General features: G+C 39.3%; 1 protein-coding gene across 3 annotated transcripts in view; it reads right to left on the bottom strand.

Annotated features, from left to right (window-relative positions):
- Positions 1–17,051, bottom strand: part of LOC119135965 (A disintegrin and metalloproteinase with thrombospondin motifs 16) — a 32,304-nt gene extending 15,253 nt beyond the window's left edge. The window contains exons 1-10 of one of the 3 annotated variants that reach the window (XM_037273998.1): positions 16,837–17,051; positions 16,605–16,692; positions 13,805–14,160; positions 8,814–9,151; positions 8,749–8,783; positions 7,716–7,876; positions 4,339–4,422; positions 3,979–4,138; positions 2,555–2,660; positions 2,338–2,475 (exon numbers count right to left, since the gene is read on the bottom strand). In XM_037273998.1, the coding sequence (XP_037129893.1) occupies positions 2,338–2,475; positions 2,555–2,660; positions 3,979–4,138; positions 4,339–4,422; positions 7,716–7,876; positions 8,749–8,783; positions 8,814–9,151; positions 13,805–14,160; positions 16,605–16,692; positions 16,837–16,986 (1,616 nt within the window). In that variant the 5' untranslated portion in view covers positions 16,987–17,051. Of the gene's footprint in view, positions 1–2,337; positions 2,476–2,554; positions 2,661–3,978; positions 4,139–4,338; positions 4,423–7,715; positions 7,919–8,748; positions 9,152–13,804; positions 14,161–16,604; positions 16,693–16,836 lie in introns of all 3 variants that reach the window. The other 2 variants (XM_037273997.1, XM_037273996.1) reach the window with 2 other exon arrangements.
- Between the last annotated feature and the right edge of the window lie 10,748 nt (positions 17,052–27,799).

Consider the following 27,799-nt stretch of genomic DNA (forward strand, 5'->3'; position numbering starts at 1 on the left):
ATGGAAACACAACATTCTAGCAAACCTCTTTTTAAATGTATTAGCACTCAATTTTAAGAGAAAAAGCTATGTCACCTGTAATCAGACAAGTGGGGGATTTCCAAAATTAAGTGATCTCAGTGTGGAAAATTTAAACACAGCAGTCTGGGGAATTCAGTTTAGAAGTAAGGTTCAAAAAGCAGAAAAAGACAAAACATTTTAACAGTTTCAATGCAAACATTGTAATATTTCTCAAGGCCAGTATTTTTATACTTTTGCATTTAATATCAGATGAGCTAAAAGATAAGAATGCACCTTTATGAATGACTGAATTTTGGATGAGCTTAAAAGCTGCTGCCAACAAAAACATCTGTACGTTTCTTTAAGTAGACTGTCATGTAAGCTGACTGTCAGTTCAATGTGTGACTTAAAATGCTGAAGCAGACTTATTTTTTTAGTCATAGATGACTGACGGTAAGAAGGGTTAGAGTGGAGGCTGACTTTCACAAAGCTTCTTTGAACTGACATTGGTGGAGCCATTCAGCATTACAACAAACATGTACTTTGAAACCCTTTGAAAAAAGATCTGGGTTACTGCATACATTGCTCATAAAATGTCTAAAATTGGTTATAAACATATGTAAGTATGCATATAATGTGGACAAATTATGTGAAGCCTTGGATTTAATAATTAGTAGACCCTTCTTCAGCAGCAATAATGCTACCTGTAGTTGCAGATCAGACCGACAGAACAGTAGGGAGGAATTTTGGACCATCCTTGTTTACACAACTTCCCGTCAGCAATATTCTTGAGATGCCTGATGTGAATTGCTCTCTTGAGGTCATCCCTCAAGAGCATATTCTCAATCAGGTTGAGGTTAGGACTCTTAGACTTGGCCTCTAACAAAAGGTTTGTTTTCTCCTGTTAAAGCTTTTCTGTTGGTAATTTACTTGAGTCCTTTGGGTTTCTTTCCTATTGCATCACTCATCCTACGTTAAATTTCAATTTGCAGACAGATGGTCCTAAGTTCCTCTGCAAAACTTTGGTCAATGATAACAATCTGTCTAGGCCTTCAGAAGGTATAGCAGTCTCAAACCATGATGATAGTTCACAGCTAACTTGAGGTTGTAATGGTGATTTGCGGTGCCAATTTCTTTTTCCACATATCGCGTTGTGTGGTTTTTCCAAACAACTTGACGCTGGTCTGTCCACACAAGTCTGCCAACATTGTTTTTTTTAAGAAAGCAGCAGCTTGCTCTAGTGTTGTCCTCCATTGACATCCACTCCTGTTTGATGTTTTATGTAAATTTGTCAACAGACATAAGCATGTGCCAGAGACTTCTGAAAGTGTCTAGCCAACCCTAAAGATTTCTCTTAATCTCATTCAGCATTCTGCACTATGCTTTTGTAGTCATCTTTTCATAATAGGGTAGCTAGAGTGCTAAATTTTCTCCATTTATAGATAATTTTGACTGGAGTCCCGGAGAGGAGATAGACGTACAACAAGTAAGTTCACAAGAAAGTGCAAGAAGTTGGCAAGAGCGATCACAGATCACCTCTGTGAAGTAGGAATTCAGATACTGCCTTACCCCCAATCCTTCATGTTAGTGTGTGTCCCCCACCCCATAGCTGTGTCATGACTAAGGTGGATGATTTTAAAAATATGTAATAAATATGAGAATGAAAACGTCTTCAACAAATTGATTTCTACAATAATTCAGATGGTTTGATGCACACTGTTGTCATTTATGATGCATTGTCTATGAAAATAGAGCCCTGTGTCTCCACAACTGTGAGTGGGAATATTTGCCAGTTCAGTGACCACATTGGTAAATTTAGTCGGAACACTGGCTCTGCAGCTGTCTCTCTCTCTCTCGTTCTCTCTCGCACTCTCTCTCTCTCTCTCTCGCTCTCTTGCTCTCTCGTCTCTCTCTCTCACACGCACGCACGCACGCACGCACGCACTCAAACACACACACACACACACACACTCAATGCATACTTGCTTGCTTGGCTGAGCATGCTGCATGCGTGAAAAAGTTACTGCACAAACATACAGCACACACACAACTTAAGTCTGTGTGGACACTCACTCATACTAAGTATGAATATTAGTTCCAATATCAGCTATATTTTTAACCCTCCGGTATATTATGAAAACTATTTCATAATTCCTTTTGCAAATTTAAGAGCGGTTTACACTAACCTAATTGGAACATTTACTTCTCCTCTCCAGTATGTTGAATAATATTATAAAGATATACACCTTTTACCCTTATCTATGACAAATTGTCTCATGGTAACACTGTAATTCAATTTATGAATTGCTCAAATTACTGCTTTCTGTCTTTTCTTACTTGAGAAAACGGCTGAGGTACTGGCGGCTGCATGCAGACCATGAGAAGATACCGTTGTGACCAGCCAACGTGGGAGACATGATGTTGCCTTCTGACTTCTTACAAATGTTTCCTTCGCCATCATGGACCATTCCAAAACTGAAGAATGAAAACAAAATATATTTGTATAGTAGAAGGAAACAATCATTGTCATTATGGCAAAGTTGGAAATCCTTACTTATGTCCAGATTCATGGGCAATGGTGAACGCCAATCCTAGACCTGTGTCCTCATTAATGGTGCAGCTCCGGTACTTGCTGCACATCCCACTTATAGGGGCAAAACCTGAAAATGGTGTGACAGTTTTATATTTCAACTCGAATTCGCAGTATCCTTTAATACTGTATGTTTTGTGAATGCTGAATAAACTCCTTGAGTATTATCAATGCTAACAAACTTTTTTAGAACAATTTAAATCGTAACACAAATAAATAGGCTTGATTTTGGTGACTGCCACTGAACATCTGTTTTGATTGCTGTCTTTTATTTCTGGAACAGAAGTCGCTGTGTAAATATACTGTAGATGTTTGTGTGCACCGTCAGGAATATAGTATCCTACAATTAACTGTTTTTTTTTTTTAACATAGTCATGAAGACACGCACACGCTCACTGAATTGTGTTTGTGTGTGTGTGTGTGTGTGTGCAGGTGTTTTTCTCACACTGTGAAGGACAATAAAGTAGTTGGATTGTCATTACATACGTAAATGAAGCGGTTGTGTTAGATACCACTCACTCAACTCATTGTGTTACATTGCGTGTGTGTGTGTGTGTGTGTGTGTGTGTGTGCCAGCCACATATTCAGTTTATAATACAGCAAAGAATGTGCTGTGGTCTAAGTAAAAACAACAATGACCCTAATAAAAACCAGCTCAGTGGCCTAGTGGTAGAGTGTCCGCCCTGAGACTGGAAGGTTGTGGGTTCAAACCCCGGCCGGGTCATACCAAAGACTATAAAAATGGGACCCATTGCCTCCCTGCTTGGCACTCAGCATTAAGGGTTGGAATTGGGGGGTTAGATCACCAAATGATTCCCGAGCGCGGCACCGCTGCTGCTCAATGCTCCCCTCTCCCCCAGGGGATGGATCAAAATCACACGGGGCTGGGTCAAATACAGAGGACAAATTTCACCACACCCAGATGTGTGTGACGATCATTGGGACATTAACTTTAATAACTGTGAAACCATTGATTTATGAGAACAAATATGTTTTATTATGCAAAGGTCTGGCCTTAATTATATTTTTATGGGAGAGAAGTTCAGATAATTGTTTGTTTTGTGTGAGCCTATTTATTTTTCACTGAATTAGTAAAAAATGAAATATTTTTAACATCTGTTTCTATGTGTCACACCGTTTAACAAAGAAAAAGAGCATCTTCCCAGAAAGAGGGGACTATTATAGATGAAAGATTGTGGCTTAAAAAGCACGGAATAAATGAAGAGTTGACACAAAAAACAAATTGTCCTGATAGATTTTTAGTTGCACGCTATGATATGCAATCCATACTGTTCCCCTTTTTGTCCCAAATATGTCTATCATTATCATTTTTACTCAGAGTTAGATGGATAGTTTTAAGGAGTACAATGACAGTGACAAAGATGTACCTAGCGTGTCACATGGTTCATTCTTCCACGAGCAGATGTCAAGTCCTGTCAGTAGAATGGCGTGGTCATGGCGCTGACCCTCCTGGCCTCCAAGAGTGGACTGCCACTGGCAGAAACTGTTGAGTGTATGGTCTGCGTGGTGACTGATCACCAACCCATCCTGGGACATAATGGGAGAGATGGGAACTAAACTCAGTCTTCATAAAGCCATGTAGAAAAAGATTTTGAATAGTAGAAATTGTGACTGATTCAAAACGCATACCACACTTCAGTATGTATCTACCTACAGCAGCACGACAAATCAATTTCCAAAGCTTATAAAAAAATCTTCCTGTCCATTTTCATTTGCCGTATTCTCACCTGCTCTTCATCAAGTAGCACAAGTCCCACTATAATGATATTGATGCTCCCTCCTATGGTACCATCTTTGAAGAGGCTCGACACCTAGACATAAGATATTATAAGCAGTGACTCTCACACCTTATGAATTGTCAGGTAGTAAAAGGTAGTCCAAACAAAAAAAAGATACCCTTGGTGTCAAGACTTTCTCAGCATTATCCTGTGCAGGTGTTCCTAATGTTATGACATTCATGTTAAAGCTTGAATGGTCTCTTGATCTTGGGCCCTTGCTAACCCTTGCCATTTAATCAGGTTGAGTAAATACCGCAGGTACTTGTCACTCTGCGTTTATCTAATCTTGAAAGTCACATTCCTTCCTTATGGTGCTGATGTTTGGGGGTTTTCCTGTACTGACATATGTCTTGACTCAGGGCTGTGTTTTGTTACCAAATTTAAGTGAAAACTCTGAGGTCAAAGAGACAATCAAAACCACTTACTTAAAGTTGAGATCTCCCGAAATACATACCAGATTGTCAAATTCCAAAACAGCTACAGTAAATCAGTGAATGTTTTCATTTGATGATTTACACGTGTTACGAGACTAATAAAGGATTTCCTTATATTTTCAAAATGATTACAAAACATGTTTACATGTAATCATATTTTGTCTTACTCCACACCCAGAAATATAGAAGAAACTAAGAAACATATATACATATACGGCTAACAAATGGTGGTGGAGGAGCTTAGTGTATACACTTTGATTTTCTATGATGTCAGAATTTTAGATACCTATGGGAATTAGTGTGGTCAGGGTCAGTATTTTGTGTGAGTGTGTTTGAAATTTTATACTGCATTTAAGTGACATGGTTAGCACGTTAGCCTCACAGTTAGGCAGGCGGGTGCGGGTTTGATTCCACCTCCGGCCCTCCCTGTGTGGAGTTTGCATATTCTCCCCGTGCCCGTGTGGGTTTTCTCCGGCCACTCCGGTTTCCTCTCACGTCCCAAAAACATGCTTGGTAGGCCGATTGAGTACTCCAATTTGCCCCTAGGTGTGAGTGTGGATGGTTGTTAGTTTCTGTGTGCCCTGCGATTGGCTGGCAACCGGTTCAGGGTGTCCCCCGCCTACTGCCGGGATAGGCTCCAGCACGCCCGCGACCCCCGTAGTGACAAACGGTATAGAAAATGGATGGAAGGCTGGACTGACTTGACCGAGTTTCGACATGGGAGCCATGTTTTGAAAATAGAAGGATTATCTTTGGATTTGTCAGTCTGTCATTAAGAAACAAAATGAGCATGACAGAATTTTCTTTCAGATCATCTGAGAGTGACAAGGGAACACTGAGCTGTGCAGCCATGAGGTCATCGCCATATCAGTGTCATGTTTTCAGATGGGTTCTCTGATAAATAAGAATGGCAGTCACTTAACCCCAAATTAAAGACAGAGTAAGGTTTGAAAGGTGTCACTGAGCCAAACACAAGTAAGCATCAGACTTTTTGCTCATCTATATTTGCACGTATCAACTGTAAGTATGCATGCATGTGTGGATGTATATGGGTGGTTCTCAGAAATTGTGGTCCAGAAGTGGGACATGAGAGCCCAAAAATAAACTTGCTCAAAATCAGATTAACCAATTATACATGCTCTGAATCAAACCTTCCCGCAGTGTGCTCTGAAGATGTAATGATAGTTCACTTACCCCTTTGTTTGCAAGAGATTGAGAATGTCGTGGTCTACTCCCTTGTGTCATATTGGTTCCTGTGCACCAAGCAATGAGCAGTCACGTTAAAAAAAAAAAAGAATAATCAAATTAAATATTTTAACATTTGAACAGCTTCACTATCTTCAGATAAAGGACAACTGGTACAAATGACCAATTGTATGTTGAAAATGAACTCTGAATGATAAATAATGACTTTCATTAACGCAGCATTACTTATGAGGCACGGAAGACGCCAACAAATTATCAGCATTCACTTTGCAAAATACTTCATGTCTGCAACTAAGCTGACTCACACGCAAGAATACATTAAAGAATTAGGATGTGCAACTAGCATGAAAAAAATTATCGATCTATTTTATTTAACATTTGTAGCCAATAAAGCGGACCCCGTGATAGACACGAATCTTACTCGATCATTGTAGGATAAAAAATGATTATTTAAACATGTAAAATTGTATTTTGAAGCAAACAAATTGAATTTACTAAAGTCGCTCTGCTGGAAGTATACAGTAAATCGTGGGAGTAGATTATGAGTGCTACCTTGTGGTAGGAAGAGCTTTTAATTACAAGGCTGTGTTGTTATGTCACAATGAGGAAGCGGCCGGGACTGCCATTTTTCCTCATTCAAAATACATTCACACACAAACGACAACACAAATCTCAGTGAAGCTCTTTTTTTTTTTTTTTTTTTTTGCAGTATGTCTGCAATATGGTAAGCAGTGAAATTTGATGACTGATTGTAAAGGGATGAAAACAGTACCTCTCAAAGTGAGTCGGCGTTTGACCATCATAATGGACCACACTTTCTGAGAACCACCCATAAATATATGTTAAAGTGGAGATTGACACAAGGGACAGTTAGTTGGGGTTGTGACAGTAAATACGGGGCTGGCAGTGTTTGCCCTGTGCCAGAATGTCTAGCTACGGCCCTGGGCTGAACCAGCGTTGATGTCACCAGCAGCCTGACATGGCCAACAATTGATTAACGACTTATGTGAATTCACCATTGACACTTCATACATACGTCACGGTAATACTTTATACATGTACTTCAATTTGACACTAAGCTCATCTTCCCCAATCAATTATGAAGGGGCTGCTCTGCTCCAGTCACTCTCCCATGTCTGCTCAGCGGCTCCACCCGATTCCCCAAGTTGAAATGAATTATTTTCACATGGCTGATGTAAAAATTAACCCTCTCGACAACTCTATGAACGTAAATGAACTGTGAGAGATCGTTTTTCACAACAATGCCACGTCTGTAACTGCTGTTTTGTCAAACATGCGTATATCAACTATCTTTGCTCATCAACTTGTTTGAGGAATTTGACCCATATTTTTCCTTCTTTAAATGTTTGGAAGAATCATTTTTACTTCATGAGTTTAGTTGGCCGGACCTCCGATAACAGGCTGGGGCTGTTGTGGCGCCATTGATTATCAAAACAACAACAACGTTTTTTGTTCAATACAGCGTGCAACGAACGATAACCACTGTGTGGAACAATTAGATTCAGTTCCACATATTGTCACACCCCAACTCTATAAATTATACTACATACACTATTAGTATATTATTATATTTCTAGTTTTTAAGATGTTAGTAAAGCGATGTGGATATTGCAAGTAATATTGAATCAGTGTGTGATGCAACTGTAAAACAAAGACTCTTCTCACCATATTGAGCACGGTTAGGACATACGTAGTAATGTTCTCATGGCCGTGGTTGTCCATCATCTTTTTGTCTACGACCACCAGAGTCTCAACATTGAGGTTTCGATTATTTTGGTTCTTTACGATAATTGCCCTCTTGTTCCTGGGAACAAACTTGTACTCATCTGGAAGCAGGGAGAGATGCTCTGTCGGAGGTTTTGGCATGTCTGGGGATGGGGACAAATATTAGGACAATACAAAAAAGTCACTGGCAAATGAAAGCAATTGGAACTTCATCTTTAACCAAATTAAAGTGCATGGGTACGCGTCAATTAAATAGGGCCGTTAATCTGGAACCAATCACCCCATTTCATTTTTTTAGATTAGCCCAATCCCTAAAATTTCTCCGTTGATCACAGTTATTTTATTATCAATTTACACTTTCTGGATTGAATGTTTGCTTATGTAGTTGTAAGCAGGTGATCCGCCAATGAGGATTTGTGACTAAAACATAGCACAGGTGTTCAATGATGTTATCCTCCGAGAATGAAAACACTGTGTGTTTTCACTCAGGGAAGACAGCTGGAGCTCTGCAGGTTAATGGTGTTGGTACCAGTTCAGACCTCTATGACTCAGCTAATGTTAAATGATCTTAAAGTCAAGCCTAAGCATTTATCGTGGTGTAAAGTGAATATTCAACCAAACGTACAGTGAAGATTTCCCATAACCTTTCTCAAGTCATGTCAAACTAAGTGGAAATGTTTTGTTTTTTTTGCTTTCTCCCACACTCCAAAACCACACGTCAGGTTAAGTGAAGACTAAAAAAATGTTCATAGATGTGTATACTTGTATGCATATTTGTATGTGCACATGGATGCCTATCTGTGACTTGTGATTGACTGGCAGTGAGGCCAAGGTGTACCCCACATCTCGACCAATGACAACTAGAATAGGAGATGACTCAAAACTAATGAGAAAAAGCAGTATAGAAAATGCATGGGTGGAAGTTTCAGTTTTTTGATACTTTACAATAGAATGAGAAGTTTCCCTTACATACATTTCTTCCGTCTTCCGCAGAAGTGTTGCCTCTGCTTCTCTTTGTATGTGTAGTCATCCTCTTGCCGATGATCGCTGTGGAGGTTTTCTCTGCTGTGATGCTCCTGCTGGTCACCATGTCTGTTACTGTTGCTAGAAGAATCACTTTGCTTCTGTTCCTGGTCCGGTTCATCAGTCTTTAATTTGGTTTGCCGTCTCGTGGCATAATTCCTGTTTGATTTATGAGGGACTGAATCTGGTGATCTCTTCTGAACCACCCGAGAGCGATGAGATCTCTCCCTGTCGCTCTTGTAGAGGATGTGTGGCTGGTGATGGGAAGGTGCTGTGAAGTTCTCTCTATGAGCAAAGTGGCGGGGCACCGGCCTCAAGAAGTAGTCTGTATCCTGAGTGCGAATCAAACCTGACTGGAGACAAGATGCAAAGCCCAGTTATCCTATTTTTTCAAGCATAAGTGTATATGGAAATATGACAAGCAAATCACTTTATATTTTATATAGTTATATTGTCCAACATCTCCAGCAAGACATGGAAAGTAGCCTAAAGGGGTGCAGTTATAGCCCACATAGACATACCAACCTTCCCCTTCTCCTCTAACCTTTCTATTTGTCTCTCTTGGCAATTAGTCAAGATTCAACTTGGCCCACCTTAATTACTGGCTGTGTTTATTCATGTTCAACATCTGTTTTTGCTGCTCGGGGTTAGACCTTATTTCAAAATCTATATCAGGCTGTCAGATAAAAAGAAAATGATGTGACGATGACTGGTTCATATCCTTACTATACATCTTGAGTTGAGTGACTTGACAACTTCAAATAACCTCTGACTAATGCGTAGTTTAAAGTCAAAATGATTAAGTCATTAAATATTCTCTATCATGTTTGTTTTTGGGGTCGACTAAGATGACTTACAATTGGTAGGAAGAAGACAGAGATCTTTCCAAATTAATGGTTACATGTGTCTTTTATCACACCAATCCGTGGGTGAAGAGTGGAAATATTTTGAAAGCTTTAATGGGCTTCCATAGTAGCAGCAGGGTGGTTGTTAGCTAATCTACAGTGTATATGTATAGTTTATACCTTATGTGCATGTTGCGGGTCAGCAGAAACTTAAGTATGCATAGTATGCATGTTACTATGTGTGGATACATACGACATGTGTTTGTAGGTGTCCCCCGCCAGTTATGCCAGCACATACCCACTGTATATTTGGACAGTGACGCTTCTCATTAAATAAGTATTTACTGACTCTCAGCGTCTGGCTGTGGCTGGTCAAAAATAATGGTCTAATAATACGGCGAGCACAGTTGTCTAGAGTTTCCTGCTGACAGTTTACAATACTTTATATTACCATTGACATGAGCAGTATGTCATTAGTCTCAAACAGATCATTGCCCATTTCGCATTAAAACAGCAATTTACCAAACAAGAAAAGGACCACCCATCAACAATGCGCAATACAAATGAAAACATGTTTTTGGTCATGTGCGGGTAGATTGGTGACTTGTTTACGGGTGTTTTTATGACAGATAATAATCATTTGCCAGTGCACAATAAGCAGTGTGTCTCAGAAAAACAAACATATTAACAGTTATATTTACAGCCAGTACTATGATTTAGAGCCCAGCACTCATCTGTTAGGGCCTGTAAAATGACAAAACACATCAATTGTGTGTCAATTGAGCCAAATTGTCGCTATATTTATTAACTGTTCTGATCACACTAGTGACTATTTTTTTAAGTGACCAGCAACAAATCTAACAACTTTTGACTTCAGGCCCTCTTAATGTATGCCAACATATGATTAAGTTATTCTTTTGGGATGAAAAAAACTCAGCAAACAAAACAACCACTTAAAAATAGTTTGCACCCCACATTCCAAAAACCAATAACATTGATCAGTTTGAACATTAAATATCTCATCTTTGTCTATCTGCATCCACTACTACCACATTCTTATATCCAAAGATTCGGTCACTCTACTGAGTACCTTAAATAGCAAAGTCATCAGATTACACACTGTACTCCACAAGGTGCGAATAGCAGTCATAAAATGCCTGAAACACTACTTGGGACGGCACAAACAGCTGTCTTCTATGGAGTCAGACGCATCCAGACAAGCCGCAACAGGAAGCGTTGGGAGTGTTGCTGAAAACGGAACTAAGAAGGGGAAGTGTTCAGTATATGGAAAAGTGCACCTGACCACGTGTGGAGTCCCCTTTCCTCCTGGCATAAAGCCCCGAAATAATTTGGAACTACGATTTGTTAGGAGAAATACTGCAGTTGTTGCCAGGCTACATATTTTTACTAATCAATGAGCACAATAAAATACAGTGCTCCACTGCAATACAGTTGGCAGAAATGCCCCTTCCAAACAATGCTAATCCAACAAATGTATGTAGATCTTTTATTTTAATAGTGTTTGTCAACACGAGGCTCAATAAAGCCAGAGGATTCATGCTAGTGTCGGAGCAGGCCAAACCTCAGTCATCTGCTGGCTTACCATAAAAAAAACACATTTGAACACATTGGAACCGAGGAACACATTTTCCAATTGACTTACAAGTCATCTTGTAGGAACACTTGATTAGCTTTCCTTGATATGAAAAGTGACTACGGCACTTTTTCAAAGCTGCATCACATCCAAGGCGCATCAGTGATTCTAAATATTCTTGGAAATCCCAGATGTAGTACGAATGCGTATCATTCTGTCATCGCTATCACTGCAAGCCCTAAAGCAAGGAACGAGCCTTTTACAAGAGGAAAGCACAAGTACCTCCAATGGTTTGCAAAAGCCTTTTCCTTTGGACACAAAACCATGTTGTGCCATAGAGGTCAGATTAGAATCAAAATGTGGCAAGTATTTCAGTGACATTTATGCATGTTTTGAGAATATAAAGGATGCCTATTCAATAACAAAAATGCCATTTGTGATTAGTACTGCTAAGTAAGCCACATAAAATGTTATTTTCATCCTGCAAGAGTGTTACCAGATGAGAGAAAAAAAAATAGTTTGAAAATGATTATCTCATAAGCAAAGCCAATATGTTGGCCATTGTGATCTTAAATATTCCACCGCGTGCAACTTTCACAGTATAAACTATTCTTCAGTCATGCATACATTCTGTCATATTGCATTATTGGTTCCACAGTCGGAGCTGCATGATCTCTCTGTTGAAATTCTGAATTATCAAACAATAGCCGAGACGCTCATCACTAAAGAGAAAAGTGAGTTATAAAAAAGAAACGCAGAAAGGCATGAATTTTCAAAGTTTAACGTCAGCAGTTCAGAGTGAAATGCAGGCTGTGTGGAACACTTGCTCACATTATAATCAGGGCAAGATGGACGATATGTGAAGATTGTACAGGCCAACCTGCCACAGTCTTATATATACATATATATCCGTGGAGGCCCCAGCGGACCTCCAGCTGGAGGTCAGGGGGGCTTCCATGGCACACAGCCATGCCCAAACAGAGTTCCAGGAGGCCGGCTACGAACCGTCCAAGCCACGCTAGTTCCCGGGCCGGACTCCAGGGGTGGCTTTTAAAGAGTCCACCCGCCCTCCTGGAGCTCTGGCCGGGCGTCTGCCCCCGGCACTATTTCCTGTCTTCTATCTATCCCTGACTTTCTTCTTCAAATCCGTTTTTTTTGTTTTTTTCTTTTGGGGTGGAGGGGACAGTCCCATAAAAGAAAGATTAATGTCGTACGAAGCAGACACATAAAATCATTACTTTATGGACTCCTCTTCCACATGTCAGTTGCCGCACATTTTTCGCACCATTGGCAGGCAACCATTCGATCTGGTTGGCTTTTATTGCAACCATCATTCACTTTTAACGATGAGAACTTTTATGATTGAAAACTTCACTTAAAGCTGATCAACTCTCTACGTGGGTGCCCAGGGCACAATGACTTTCCAAAGTAACACCTTGTAAAAAGATGTTTCCATACTTCAAAATGTCTCTTGGGTATACCGATGACCAATCTCATCTATTTTAACATCTCAATGTATTTAAAGTCACCTTACTTTTCCATCAGTGTGCCCGTGTAAGCTATACCCTGACGGACAATAACCAGTCTGTGAATTAGTATTTTCCGGGTCATTTCAACACAGTCTTGGAAAAAAAAAAAAAAAAAGGAGATGACATTGTCACCAGTCAGCCCGAGCACGAAAACCACATTTACACAGTGCTCGCCTTTGACGGGATCTTTTTTTTATTCTGTAATCCTGCCACACACGAAGAAGCATCCCAAGGGTGCCTTTCTTTGTGGTTTAAGAGCGAAGGTCTCAGACAAACAATTCCAACTACTAAATACCCGTATGGAATCGATTGAAAGTAATTGAAAATAAATCAGTAACAAGCAAAAGTATATCCTGTTTTTACTTGCTCACACAGCCTTGAAATAATTGGAATGACATGTCCTGCTTTGTACTTGAACTTGAACGTAGAGAAAAAAACAACGTTGAATTGATCTGCCTACTGTGAATGTCAGTTCAACACTGAGCGGATTACATTGCATTAATGTAGTCCTTTGTTCTCGTGAATGCTAAGAGGACTAGCATAGCAATTTACAATCTTATGGTGGAGCTGCTTGACTTAAGCTCAATTATTGTCATTCCCTATTTAGTTTTATGTTGCAAATAGGACCACCAAGAAAAAAAATGAAATCCCGCCAACTGTCTACACTGAACAAAAGAAACAAGGATTTGTCATTGTCACAAATAACAATGAGTCCACCAATGTACCAGCTGAACACACACACGCACGCACGCACGCACGCACGCACGCACGCACACGCACGCACGCACGCACGCACGCACGCACGCACGCACGCACGCACGCACGCACGCACGCACACACGCACACACGCACACACGCACACACGCACACACACACACACACACACACACACACACACACACACACACACACACACACACACACACACACACACACACACACACACACACACACACACACACATAGACCTAATTTATCGACTGCTCCCGTCTCATTCATACCCTTCCGTAATCTGACTCCAGGCATGTTCAGACTCACCATCCCCATGCATGTGGACAGCGCCACTGACGAGTTGACCTTTAGCCTCAGTGACCCCTGGTAAAAGCAGAGGTGGTCTTGCTGGTAATCCCTCAGGCTTTTGGTGCCGTTCTTTCCCAAGACCTGGATGGTGAAGCCAGGTGCAATCAGGGTGTCGGAAGCCTCCTGCAGCTCCATGTGGAAGTCCTGCCCCAAGCCGCTCACCCGGAAGTGAGTTGTTTCACTGCTGCCATTAGTGTTTGAGGTGGACGCATCTGGAGATGCAGATCTTCGTCGTCTGCGCTGATGGTGGGCAATCTTATGGGAAATGTACGCACCTTGGTGGTTGACCTCGTACGGAGATACAATCTCATATTCTGGTCAGGATGGGAAAATGAATGAAAATGAGTATGCCATCAGAAATGCTGAATTGTTTGAGTCAAGAAACTCTGAGAATATGTGATGGAAAGGGAAATGTTGAAATGTTATAAATTAGACTGCATGCAAAGATAGGCAATTTGAATTTGGCATTCATATGAAACATTAGAAATAAATGACAAAAAGTAACCCAACGACAATGTCCGTTGAAAACCACTTCAATTATTACAATATGTCAACACTGCACTCAGGGTTGTGTTCGCTCATTCACATATTGACTTGTATATTTGAGTTTGACTAATTATGGCCCAGTGATCTGAGCCTCTTCTCTGCTTTTTTGCAATACTTGTGTGACTTAGCAACTTAGTCCATGTGTTGGTCCAGGTTGCCATTTGTTTAATACTTCTGTGTTATATTTTATGTTTTCACCTTATTTGGTAGTCATAGACAGCCTTAAGTCCAATCATGTTAACTGTTTTTTGCATAAACAGCACATCATTCAGTTTACGCTCTGTGTTTAGCAGTTTAAAAAAACGATTCTTCCTTGAATTTATATTCTTACTATACATTTTATACATGTCCTACTTTTACTGGAATGTTTCAAAACAAGAAAGGGTTTCAAGAAAAACAATTTGCAACCAAGCCACTTTAGCGGCGAGTGACTCAAGTTTTACTATTGCTTTTTTTTTTTTTTTTAAACCTTTGCTGAGGTCAAGTAACTGCAGGTCACAAAGGCAGATGGTCATAGAGGCCTCTTAGGCCAGCTACTTTACTAATGGCCCATGGTAATTGAACCAAACATGTTAACCTTTTGGACCACAACACAATGACTTTCCCATATTGTTCCATTTGCCTCCACATTTCTTAGCTCTATGTTGACCAGTTATTAACCAGCCTCATTTTTAGGTGCTTCCATGCAAATGTCTATGATGGTGAAAGTGGATGCTTGGTTCTAGAAGCTAATAAAATGTACTTGATGAACTTTGAGTCTGCAAGAAACCAGCAAGCAAACTTATTCAATTTCACTGTTGACTTTGTTATAGCGGTACACTTGTATGATGGTACAACTGTCATGCCAAAGGAAAGTGATACACAGTAGAATTATCAGCTAATAGCCATCAGAAATAGATAAACCTTGCGGTCAACAAAAGCCAGTCTCACTTACCAATTATTATGACCTGTTTTAAGATACCCAAATATCGATTAAATATAGCACATAGATCTTAACATAGACAGTGTCAGACAGTGTGTCATCAGTATCACGTATCGGTGGTTTGAAGCTGTGATGCATTTTGATGCTGACATGGAGCACATTTTCTCAACATGACTTATGCTTATTAATGGGTGCAGTTGTTTCAAACAACATGCACTACTACTGCTGTTTTTTAGCATGGGTGGTCATAATGTGGAGCCCATCTCTCGGCCTTGAAGTTTTATTTAGCTGTGTGATCTTACCACAAAGACCCCAAAGGAGCCCTCAAATCCTTCAAGTCTGAAGAGTCTACTTTGCAGACATGAAGGCACTTAGACGAAATGCAAAACGTGTCTAACTATCTTCATTTACCTTCCCCCAACACACACACACACATTTAAGTCCACTCCTGTTTGTCCCCCACACCCCTTGACTCAAAAACCATCTGCAGCGACCCATGTCTGACAGTATACAAACAAAGAGTCCACGGGAACTGAGCACACAAGCACACATATCTTGTCTGATGGAACGTGACGAGATGCAGTGGTTAGTTTGTTGGTTTAGTGGCTCCTGAGTGCCATTAGTAGACACACTTATATGAGGTCTGACCGGTGAGTACCTTGGTAGTTTTGACATCGGACCTCCTTTCCAACCCATTTTCGCAACCTTCTATGCATATTAGCACGAACCAAAAGATCTCTGAATAACATCATGCAAGAGAACTACTAATAGTCAGAGCCCATATTAACACACGATGAGTTGAATTTTGGAGGGTTTATTTGTCACAGCGTCCGCTTATCATGCCAATTGGGAAACATAACAAACAATCTAATAATCCACATGGCTGCGTGGCCAAAACAGTTGCTGATGCAGCAAACCACATCGATTTGCAGTGGGAAAACAGATGAACATCTCTCAATAAGCAGTTGCTCTGTCTTCAGAAAATGACATTGGCACAATTGTTTGGCATTGGATCACAATGCTATTCTCTTAAAGGAATCTAACTATTTGATGGAGAACCTAACTATTTGATGACTGCGCAATTAAACTACATCTGTCAAACTCAATCACGCTATGAAAGACGCAATCTGCTGCAGATTCTCAGTGGTGATGTATAATAAACCGTGCACGATGCCCCGCAGCGGTGAGGAGAGGCACTTCTTTAAAAGTATGAGCGCAGGCATGAGTAAACCAGGAAATATATGCAAAAAGACAATCACTCAGTCAAAATTATAATTCTTCTCAAAATACCTGTGTGCTGAGGTAAACCAAGAGATCGAAGTAGATCCGATGAGCCGGTTGACTCAATACTTGCAGCACCATAATTTAAAAGAACGCCCTGCAAAAAAACGTAACGAATCTGTAGAAGTTAAATGTGAGACACATAAATCCTAATAAGTCACGTCAGGTGAGTTAATTGACAACTTCCTGCAATTGCACAGTGCGTTTGCACGCATCCTGACCGATCGCACTTGCAACTTACTTGACTTAATGCGAGACTGCAAGCAAAATGGAAAAATAACATCGTCCACAAGTGACGCATCTTTTCAGCGCAGGTCAGTAACAAAGCCGCCGTGTCTCCAGGTGCCAGGTACGCTTCTCCCAGTAACTGAAGTACTGATGAATGGATCATTGCCTACTTTAATGTGCAGAGTAGAGAGTCCTTTTCAGAGCCACTTTGCCCCCCCCCATCTATCTCTCTCTCTCTCTCTCTCTCTCTCTCTCTCTCTCTCTCTCTCTCTCTCTCTCTCTGTCTCTCGCGCGCGAATGGATGCACAAGAAATAGTAAGCGCATATCACAATGTTATCGTCAGAACATCACGGGGTGATGACACTTGAAATCCCCTCAGTATTGTTTGTCATATGATTCACACTGTTGGTTTCTTAAAAAGAAACATAGATCCAGAAGTTAAACATACTCAATCAAAGCAGGATCAAGTCAGAGTAAAATGCAAGATTTTGCCGATCATAATTGACTTACCTTTTATCCCCTGCACTGATTGTCACGACACTGTTTTGCATACTATAATTGGTTTCTCATTCCTTCAAATTGTATCTAAAACCCATAATGACACACATATCTACTAAATTTTGCACAATTCTAAAAACTCCATGCATTTATTTTCATGAAATCATGAGTATGACTTTTATAGTAAACAATGACTTCTCAGCCATGCTAATTGCTTTTAATTGTGTGCAAACATTGAATTTCATTAACACTGGCTGACACTGAAAATATGCATTTACTATCAAGACTTTCTCTATATTCGATATGGATGGCATGGATGTCCTCTCCTGGTCAGTGAGAGACATTTTGATTTATTTATATTCCTGATAGATGGAGGAAACACCATACGGTCTTGTAAAATTATTTAATCTGTCTCTGAAGACGCAAAGCTGCCTGCTATGCCCGGCGTTTAGTCCTGCTCTGTACGGGACAACCCAAACTTTCAAAATTGGATCAACATTAACTTGCATAAAGGATGTGATAAGACATGAAAGAAAATAAAAAAATGAACTGCACCCAAAAAATCCCTGAGTGCTACATCACTTCAAACAGCACCTATCATGTATAATATAGCTGGATATTAGTGCCAACAGTCCCTTTCCCTTTTATTACCTTTGACAATGTAATTTTCTTCTCAGGTTTGTACTGCAAATAGTGTATGGGAACTTACTGTATTGAGCAAATGTAATTTTCTCTGCATTATGGTATGCACACATGAAATTGAGCTTTCAGAAGTCTTGCAACCAAAATCCCCAAAGAAGCACTGTAGAATCCTCCCTCCAGCAGGTCTTGAATCATTTGCGATTGATTTAAGAAATAAAAATTCGGACTCTGCTCAAACTACTCACCATTCTCCCGTCTCGCTTATATTCAGCAGATGCTCTGATAGGAAACTTGCCAGAATGCCTCAACTCACCACAGGTGTTCACAGACTTACTCAAGGGTGAGGGAGTCAGCGAACTGGGAGTGCTTGTTTCATTTTACTGGACCAATTTATCCTCCCCAAAGAAAACATGAGATTGCAGAATCACAGCAGGGGATATTTGATTGTGTATGGCTCAGGATCTGTACGAAAGAGAATGGGATATTTCAAATGGTTGTCAGTGGTTTGGAAAGTTGGCCAACTATCCACTCCCATTAAGTGCGCCTGCCGACTCTGTTTCGATTCAAAATGAATGTTATGAAAAAAAAATCAAACTGATATTTGTCAGTGTCTCACCATAAATAAACAACAAAACCCCCTCAGATAGTGAACAATATTAAATGAACAATAATATTAACAATATTATATTTCAAAAGGTAGGTTTACTGAAATAAAATAGGAACAATATTCAGAAAAAAAATCTACAAATCTACAAATGACTCTGTTGGGGTCCACTGTTGTAGAGAAAATACAATTTATAATCTCTTTTGACAAGAAATAACATTAAAGAAAATAATATACAAGGGGCCACTTAGTGTGTGTGCGTGCCACATGTAGTCCCCAGGCCGCCAGTTGCTGATCATTGATTTAATATGTTCTCGACCGGTATACTTGATCCAGAGTTATTCTTCAGTTTGACAATCTTGGGTAGACCAATGATAACATGTTAATTCTTACCATGTGTTTGGAGGCGCTGAGTGGCAGCTTCTGCAAATAATACACTGGATGATACTTCCTCTGAAATGAATTCACAAAAGGAACATATATTTTGTACAACAAGAAAACATTTCTAGCATAAGTGCGGTCAAATATTTTGGTCACAGTTGAATGACCATTTGCAAACATTTTTGTTGAAATGATGCAAAGTAGAAGGCTTTGGGAGTCTAAAAGCAAACTAAATATACTATAAAAGAATAAACGCTGTTTGAAGGGAATGAGCATAAATACCCGGTGTCTGTATACAGACGGGGTGCTGTGAAGGATCTGACCTTTTAACCCTTTAGCAGCCTTACACCTCCCAGTCTGCCTGCTCGCTGGTTTGCCTATCAGATGGACCAGTTTCATGCCTGTCTGTCTTCCATCTGGCGACAGACGCCAGGAACGACTTGGCACTCAAAGTGAATTTCTTTCATTCCATCATACATGGATGTTCTCTCTTTTATTAAAAAATAGACAGCATTTATGTAATGCTTTCATGAAATAAGAAAGGTATGCATGATAATGAATGAAAGGTTCTGGTCTTTGGTGCTGTAAAGTGGAAGTAAATTTATGTTTCACAGTCAACTACTTACATTTTTATCTAGACCCTTTATGGTTTTTCCGCCGCTCCCTCACGTGAGTGAGTGAGTGTGTGTGTGCGCGCGTGCGCGTGTGATGGGATTTTATTTTGTGTTTGAAGCTCTCCAAAGTGAATTTCAATTACCTATGTCCTGATTTGAGTGGGAACCTGCACATAGAGTATGTGCTCCTATGTTTGTGGTCTGGATGCGTAAGTGGACGTCAGCTTTAAAATTCCTCTCTGTGCTTAACAAAAGGGAGGTTGATGGAAGCTGACAGGGAGCAAGCGTGAAGGTCTGCGGGAGAGAAAGATGAAGATGAGAGTGGAGCAAAGGGAGATGGTAGTTGCCAGTCAATTTGATGACTGCAGGTTTAAACAAACGTAGAAGCTTGGACGGATGTCTCAGTGGATTGATGCATTTGTGGTTAAAGTGTGATATTAAAAACCTACACCCACTGGGGATTAATCTTTTGTGTAAATATTTGCAAATGTGAATAAGTTTGGCTTTTGGCCTTTACCGAACCAGTTTGTGTTTTTTCTATTAGGAGCTGTACATTTGTGCTAATTATTGGTCATCAGGTTTTTGTGATCACTGGGGCAGAAAAAGCATCTCTGGAGGAGTGTAACCCAAAACCAAAGTGGCCAGTCTTATGACACTCTGCAGGACTAAGAGCCTGCTAAAGTTCATCACCTCTGTATTGTGTAAGCAGTGCCATTATTATACCCCCCTTCATCATTGCCTCAATAAAATAACTGTTTCTCAGAGATGATGAATTTTAATTCGACAAATGGTTAAGAATGCGACCTATGACTGCAGGCCCTCAGGTTTGGTTCCCAAATTGGGCTGAAGTGGCCACGAGCAAGATACAAATAGAATTAGTAAATATGCTCACTTGCGTCTTGCCTAAATGTTGATTAAGTGGGCCGTTAGCTATCTAGCTATTTGTTCAAGCGGATACAAATCCGCAGGAAATTGTTTTAGCGCCACCCAAACATTTGCATATCCCAATATTGGTGGCAGAATGTTGCTTGCTTGTCTCGCCAAAGCACTCCAACCCACACAACAAGCCGCTGTCCATGCACGGGTTAGGGTTAGTGTAAGTGTAGAATTGCAAATTAACAATATTTTTTAGTATTTTTATTACTTTTTTTTGTCTTTTCTTTTTTTTACTTGCACAAGGATAAGCGGTTCAGATAAGGAATGGATGGATGGTACTTGCAAATACATTTTATTGCTCTTGCAGCCATGTTAGAACGTATTTGCCAGTCATAATCCTTTTCTCCACAATGTCAGTTCCAGGCTTGTGTGCTAAAAGACCTTAATCATAGTTTCGGAAAAAAAACAACCAAAAAATATAGTTTTTCGCCTGGTTTTAAAATTTGATTGTAAGGGGAGCAGCTCACCCCATGCACTACCGTGCTGCTAGTCATATAAATGAAATTAAAGTAACAGAGACATCCCTCCCTTTTCATTAGTCCATTTAGCCATCTAACAAAAATCTTTAGGTCATTTATCATCAAAAAATAATAATTACTAAACAACCATGATAGGTCACATAGACAAATAATAATTAATAAACAACCATGATAGGTCACCACCTCCATCAGCTTAATTCACCATCCCAGACAAATAGAGTGCCATATATTGTAGGAACAAAGCTTTATTTTGGTTTTGAAGTTCAAAGGTCTGAGAGTGCAAGTTTACAGAAGGTGTCACGGTTGCCTAAGCGTTTGTGTCGGTGAACCTGAAAATATTGGTCTGGAAGCATCAAACAGCAAGAGACACTGGGGGAAAATCACAGTGGGAAGCTACTGAAAACACACCTATGAAACAAAACACGATGGCATGTGATGTATGAAAATGTATTCCATAAAACAGAGAAGTAATTGATGCACAAATTAATTCTGAAGTTTTGATTGATTACTGTTTGATGCGATAACTTAACAATTACCATCAATCAAAATACTGTGAATGTGAATCACATCTGATTTTCATTGTTATTCGGCATCTGACTTGGCCTCACTGATTCATACAAACTGACTTTCAACAAGACATCTTTATTTGACATTTTATTTATAGATTTGTATCACTGATCAAAACATATAAACATAAAAAAACAGATTAATTAAATTTCTACTGAGCCAACACAAATATTTTTTTTGCTGGAGCTGTGGTGGTGTATGCATGTATCCCATTCACAAATGGACCTCTTAATAGTAAAAAATAAAAACGTCATGTCAGGTTAGGTTAGATATTTACTGTATTTTGGGTGAAGTGATTGGAATCACTTTTGTATTTATTGTTGACTCAGCTTATTATGTACTTGATGCAGCTATCACCACCCATCTGAATTTGAACTTATAGTGGTCATTATCTGGGCTAGTTAAATAAATCATTGCATTTTTTTCCCCCCACAGAACTTGAAGATGATGGAAAGCACCACAACATTGACAGAGATGTTGGGTGGCTTTCAGGGTCACCTGACAATGAGTGTCAATTGTCACTGAACTCCACATGACCTTCAAGCAAGTGGAAAAATGTGACAAAGGTGAGTCAAAACCTTTTTTCCCCTTGTCAAACTCTTTAACACTTTAATCATGGTGATTCAAATGTTTTTAGAAGTGTTTAGGAATCAGGCAGTGCTAAACGATCACACAGCAGGGGACCATATTCTGAAGCTCATTCTTACAATTAACACTAAAAACAACAGTAGATTAACACTGAGTATGTGAGCAGAGATCTCCAAGATTTTTTTTTTTAGTTTTGAGGCGCTATAAGGGACATATTTAGTATTCTTCTCGCATTTACTTCAGAAAGAATCTCAAACAAAATGCTGACTGGGGTGGTGATGGTGATTTCTTGATTAACTATGCCCCCACCCCAAAAAAATAATAATTCTCAACCTAAATGAATTTACCTAACCTCAAAACAGCTTTGCATTCTTTTGGATTCCCTTTTAATGGTGCAAGTTTGCCCTCTTGTGGACTTTTTCTAGTACTGTTTTTGGACGGCATTTTAAGCATATTTATGGCGATGTAACAAATGCATCACTTAAAATTATTAGTTTGAATGATGGAAGTTAGTTAATTCATGTTTCCACGATTTGTGATAGTTCTGAACATTAAACACACTTAAGCATACAATAATATCGTCAGAATGAGTATTCAATAAATGAAGTAATGAAAATATATACAGTATAGATGGGAATTCATGAAACAAATATAAAACACACCATATTTATTGAAAAAAATTATATTTACCCTCTCGTTGAACCACACCGTTTTACACTGATCTATTACTTGCAAGTCTCATTGTTGAAATCCTCTGAAACAAAATAAGATTCTTCTTCTAGTAATATTTTGTTGAACAATTGGTGTGAGAATATTAATATTTTGAGTATGATGACATCACTAACATCAGTCAAGAAGTCACGCGGGATTCCTTCTTACACCATGATTGGGTTTCTCAATCAATTCCCTCTCCCTTTTCCAATCTGAAATGTTAGAGAAAATGGAATAACTAAGAAAATTTATCTCATCTCCCATACGCTTTTAAACATAAAAATTCAAAGTAAAAAAATAAAATAAAATGACCTTCATAGCCACACAAACAAGGGCACATGTCTCTTACCAACACATTTCTCTTTAAAATGCCCCTTTCAATAACAAACATGTAATCATTATCTTTTTCACTCCATGAATATTTAATGAAAGAACACCTTCCATAATAAGAAAAATGAAAACAGCCGGACAAGCAGAGACAGAGCTTTGTAAAAGGGAGTATACAAAGAATATAAGCCCTTTCGTCATTACGATGGCCCCTGGTACTCGGGGCTACAAAGGGATCCTTTAATTCCTCTTGCATTATGCGCTTCAGACACTTTCATGTCCTCCGAATGGGAGCTGGTGAATGGGGACGAGATGGGGGATTTGCAAGAAAAATTCTAATATGTCTCTTGCTATGAAAAAATATGCACATACATTTTGCATTTAGATTCTCCAAGGGCGGAGGAGATGAGATGGGCACATGTCATCGACCATGCCATGCATGTGTGTTTGTTTGTGCGTGAGCGTACATGTCAATTTATGTTTACGTGAGGAGACTCTTCCTATAATGGTTTGCTTTTTATTCATTCCTCTTTGTTAATAATAAATTGCCACTTCCTACGTGAAGTTGAGAAAGGTCATGTGTGCTATTCAGAGCTGCTTATATAGTATAAACTATGCTAAACTGTGAGGATGGGTGCTGGTGGTGAAACTGAATGGTAAATTCAGTGACAAAGGTTAACTGGTTTGCTGTCTGGCTGACAGGGTGACTGACTGATTTCCAAGTGGCTGCTGGTTCTACTGCTTTTAGGGAGGACATTAAATGGCAGGTGGCTGTTTGACAAAATAGCTGAAAAAAAGTCCCGATTTCTTACTAACTTGTAGGTGTGTGCCTAATTAGTACAAACTGTCTGACAAGATTGGTTGACACAGATGACTGGGAGAAACCGTTTGCTACTGCTCACCATGCAAGCTTGTGTTATCTCATCGATAGAGAAATACGCTGGCTAATGAGTTTTCAATATTTTGTACGATTGAACTTGACTGATCTTGACACCATTACACACCTTTGCAAACAGATGAAGTTAAACTGTTTTTCATCTTCATGGTACCTGTTTACAATTATCCCAACAATAAATAGTTGTTTGATAACTGTAAAGTATTTTAGTAGCGCATATAATTTTGTTTCTCAAATTCAATGGACTTTTAAGAGATGCTCATTTTAGTTTAAAGAGAAGAACTGTGCAAATGAGGGTAATTCAATTCAGCAGGACTGCAATTTAAGCCATGTCGTAACAAGGCAATATTCACAACCGTGGCCACAGGAGGGCACAGCAGGCTCAGTTGTTTTTATGAGATGGAGGTAACGGAAAAGAGGGGATATTTTGAGGTCTTCCTTCTTTTCCATTTCTCTTATACTCATTCTGTATGTGTTGCAAGCTTTTTATGAAATATCTCATCCACACACACACACACTGTACAGGGTAAGGATACAGTACATGTGAAATTGTAATTGACTTGATAAATGTAACAACTCCTGTTATTTATTATTGGGAATCGGGAAGCATGAAGCGATTCCTCTGGAACAAAAATTTAATCTAACTTTCTCTGAGACAGGATCATTATCAATATTTTGGCCCCCAAAAATGTCACTGTTAAATTGCCTTCCTTGTTTTATTTCTACCCATATAATGATGCCATAGACCCGTTAGTCATTATCCCAAAGTATAGAAAAAAATATTTTTAATCATCTCAACTGAACTCATAATAATAATAATAATAAAAATAATAATAAAAATAATAATAATAATAATTACATGCACATGATCATTTATAATAAAACACAGTATAAGGAATTAATTGCATCATAAAATGCTAAATATGTCAAGACAGGTTTACTTCTTAACACAATGAATTTCAGTATGTCAAAAGACATATATTTGAATGACATAAACTCAATTATACTATGTTTACTGAAAAGTCTGTTATGACAACAGCACCACTCCAACCAGACCTCTCATACATATTTACCGGCCGTACTGAAGTGTGTGAGATGACTTGGATAATGCAAACACTGCTTGAAATGTTGCAAATGTATCTTATATGCATAACCATAGAGTTGACCTGTACTTGTTTTTTGGGGAATCAGGATTTTTGGAATTTGGGGCAAAATTTGCAGGTACGATGTTGCATCATGCAGAAACCTTTTCCATGCATATTTTAATGAACTGTCCTTATAAACCCTCATTGTAGCGAGTTTTAGTCTTAATCTAGGTACGCAGGTTTTATTTATGGGTATGAATAATTAATTATCTATTAGAATATCCCTCACTCACACGTTGATGGAGGTACACATTAATATTTCAATATATTAGTGAGACCTGGCCTTACAAGTATTCTGTCTATATCATTTAAAGTCCATTTTTCTTGACAGGTCAGCCTCATGTCTCTTTAAAACATGCATTTGAATGACCAAGAACATTAGTGAAATGTGACTTTACATGACATCCACTTCATTTTATGCCCAGCTTTAATTTACTGCATTTTGCTGACCTCAAGGATGTGCGAGAACCACTCACATTTACGAGCCACCGGTGAAATTAGTCCAATGTGTTGAATCTGGAATGTCAAAATATTGCAGCATATAGAGTTGTGTACTTCATTGTTCCAACTTAATAGCTAAATGTCTGAATATGTAGATTAACGTTCTCCAGCTTGTGTTGTTTTTAAAAACTTGGGTTCCAGACTTGGCCAAGCATTTTTCACCGAATTGGCACACTGGTTAGTTTCATGGATATCACTGTAAAACAAGTGAAGTACTGTTTTGACTGTTTTTATAAATCTTAAAATCCAGTACTATTAAGAAGCATCTTAATCAATACCAGCACTCTCGAGTTCCCCGCTTCCTCTATTTCTTTCCATACGGTTCTATTATTTATTTTAGTAGTCATATTTCTACAAAAAACAAGGTATTATATATGAAGAAAATAAATCATCTCATTAAATATGAATTATACTGTTTGTGTGTGAGTTGCTTTGATGTATTGTCTATACTGACTGCGTGTTTACACTTGCCAGAAAGTGCATAATTAGTAGTAGAAGCAGGTGAAGTACAATTCCAAGTCTTTGTGCGAATGTGATGCTTGCGGATGCATTCGTCTTCAATTTTGCGTGTGTGATGGTAGCTGCTGTCACCTAAGAGAGCTGACAGTAGTTAAAGACAGTAAAGATGTGTGTAACAATATCACTGTCACTCCCTAATGGGCTGTACTTTGTTGTCAGCAAGTGTCGACTGCCTCGCTATTCTCTTTCTTTTTCTCCCACTTTTCCCACCATCTTCATTTCCCCACTCACGACATATTACAGGTTGCCTTTGGAGAGCTGCAGCCATAATCATTTGGTAAAACAAGCAGACAGGTATAATGCACATTTTATTTGTGAGCTTGATGTGTGTGTCTATTCTTTTTGCACATGCCACCATTACTTTTTATCTTCTTCTTTTGTGGCTACTTTACCCATCAAATTCCTCCCCATTAAAAAGCCTTTTGCGGCACATTATTAGCCCCTGTTACAAGGGCAATCTATCTCGGCTCAAACTAAAGGCGAAGAAGATGGCAGGGCTGGGCTTTGGAGTGGTGGGGGATACTCCTGTCAGCTCAGTGAACATTTGCTGTCCCAGGGTGCTTGTAGCCTCAGCAGGTGAGCTGACCCACCAAGACCCATCAACCCCCTGCTTCTCTCCCTCTCTGTCTCTCTCTGCATACTGCACCCGATGCATGTTATTCTTCTTGAACTGCCTTAATTTGTTGCGAGAAGCCAAGATATGCACATAAATCAAAATGCTGGGCTCCAAAACGGAGTTTCCTTCTTATTTATCGCTTTTCTTTTCCTCATAAAGTTTTATTAGGGCAGTCTTTACTGTCCCCGATCAAAAGGAGATTTGGAAGGAATGGAAGCGAGAACAAGATAGGATGGGGTGGGGTGAGTGGAGTCAGAGAAAAGAGGTGGGGGTGAGAGATGGATGTAAATGCAGAATAATGTTCACGGGGTGAATTTGCATGGTCAAATGTCAAAAAAATGAAGCTTTCCCCTGAGCCTTGTCAGGGGGAAAAACATAAGTGGTGCGCTCCAGCATGGGCATGCCATTAGTGGTTAGTTCTGCCTGTCATCAGTCACTGAAGAGAAGAAATTGCTGTCATTATCTCCAAAAACTGGGCCGAGAATGATGGATACACCCCCTCCTCTCAAACAGACACAAGACAGACACACCTGTGTGTGTGTGTGTGTGAGAGTGTGTGTGTGCTGCACATCACATTTCCTACTGATTGAAGATATAAGGGATTAATGTTTTTATTATACTATTTGTCCTGTGGCTATTACTTGAAGAATATAGTAATAGCCTCTCAAAAAAGATTTTTGACCATCCAAATAATTCTACATATTTCATGACAAATCACTGGAAAAATATATTTTTTTACTTCAGCAGTGAATGTGAATCATGATAAATTTCTTTTGATATGCATACCCATGCAAAACAGTTCATCCCTTCACAGGAAGGCGGCTCTGGCAAGCAATTATATAATGTGCTTAAAGACCATAAAATCTGCAGTCGCAAGGACAATTAGCTATTACATTCCATGGTTGTGATAGCCACACAATGTTTCTTGAAGATAAAAAAAAAAAGCTCAATC

Source organism: Syngnathus acus, chromosome 16, assembly GCF_901709675.1.
Source record: "Syngnathus acus chromosome 16, fSynAcu1.2, whole genome shotgun sequence".
In the NCBI taxonomy this organism is placed as follows: domain Eukaryota; kingdom Metazoa; phylum Chordata; class Actinopteri; order Syngnathiformes; family Syngnathidae; genus Syngnathus; species Syngnathus acus.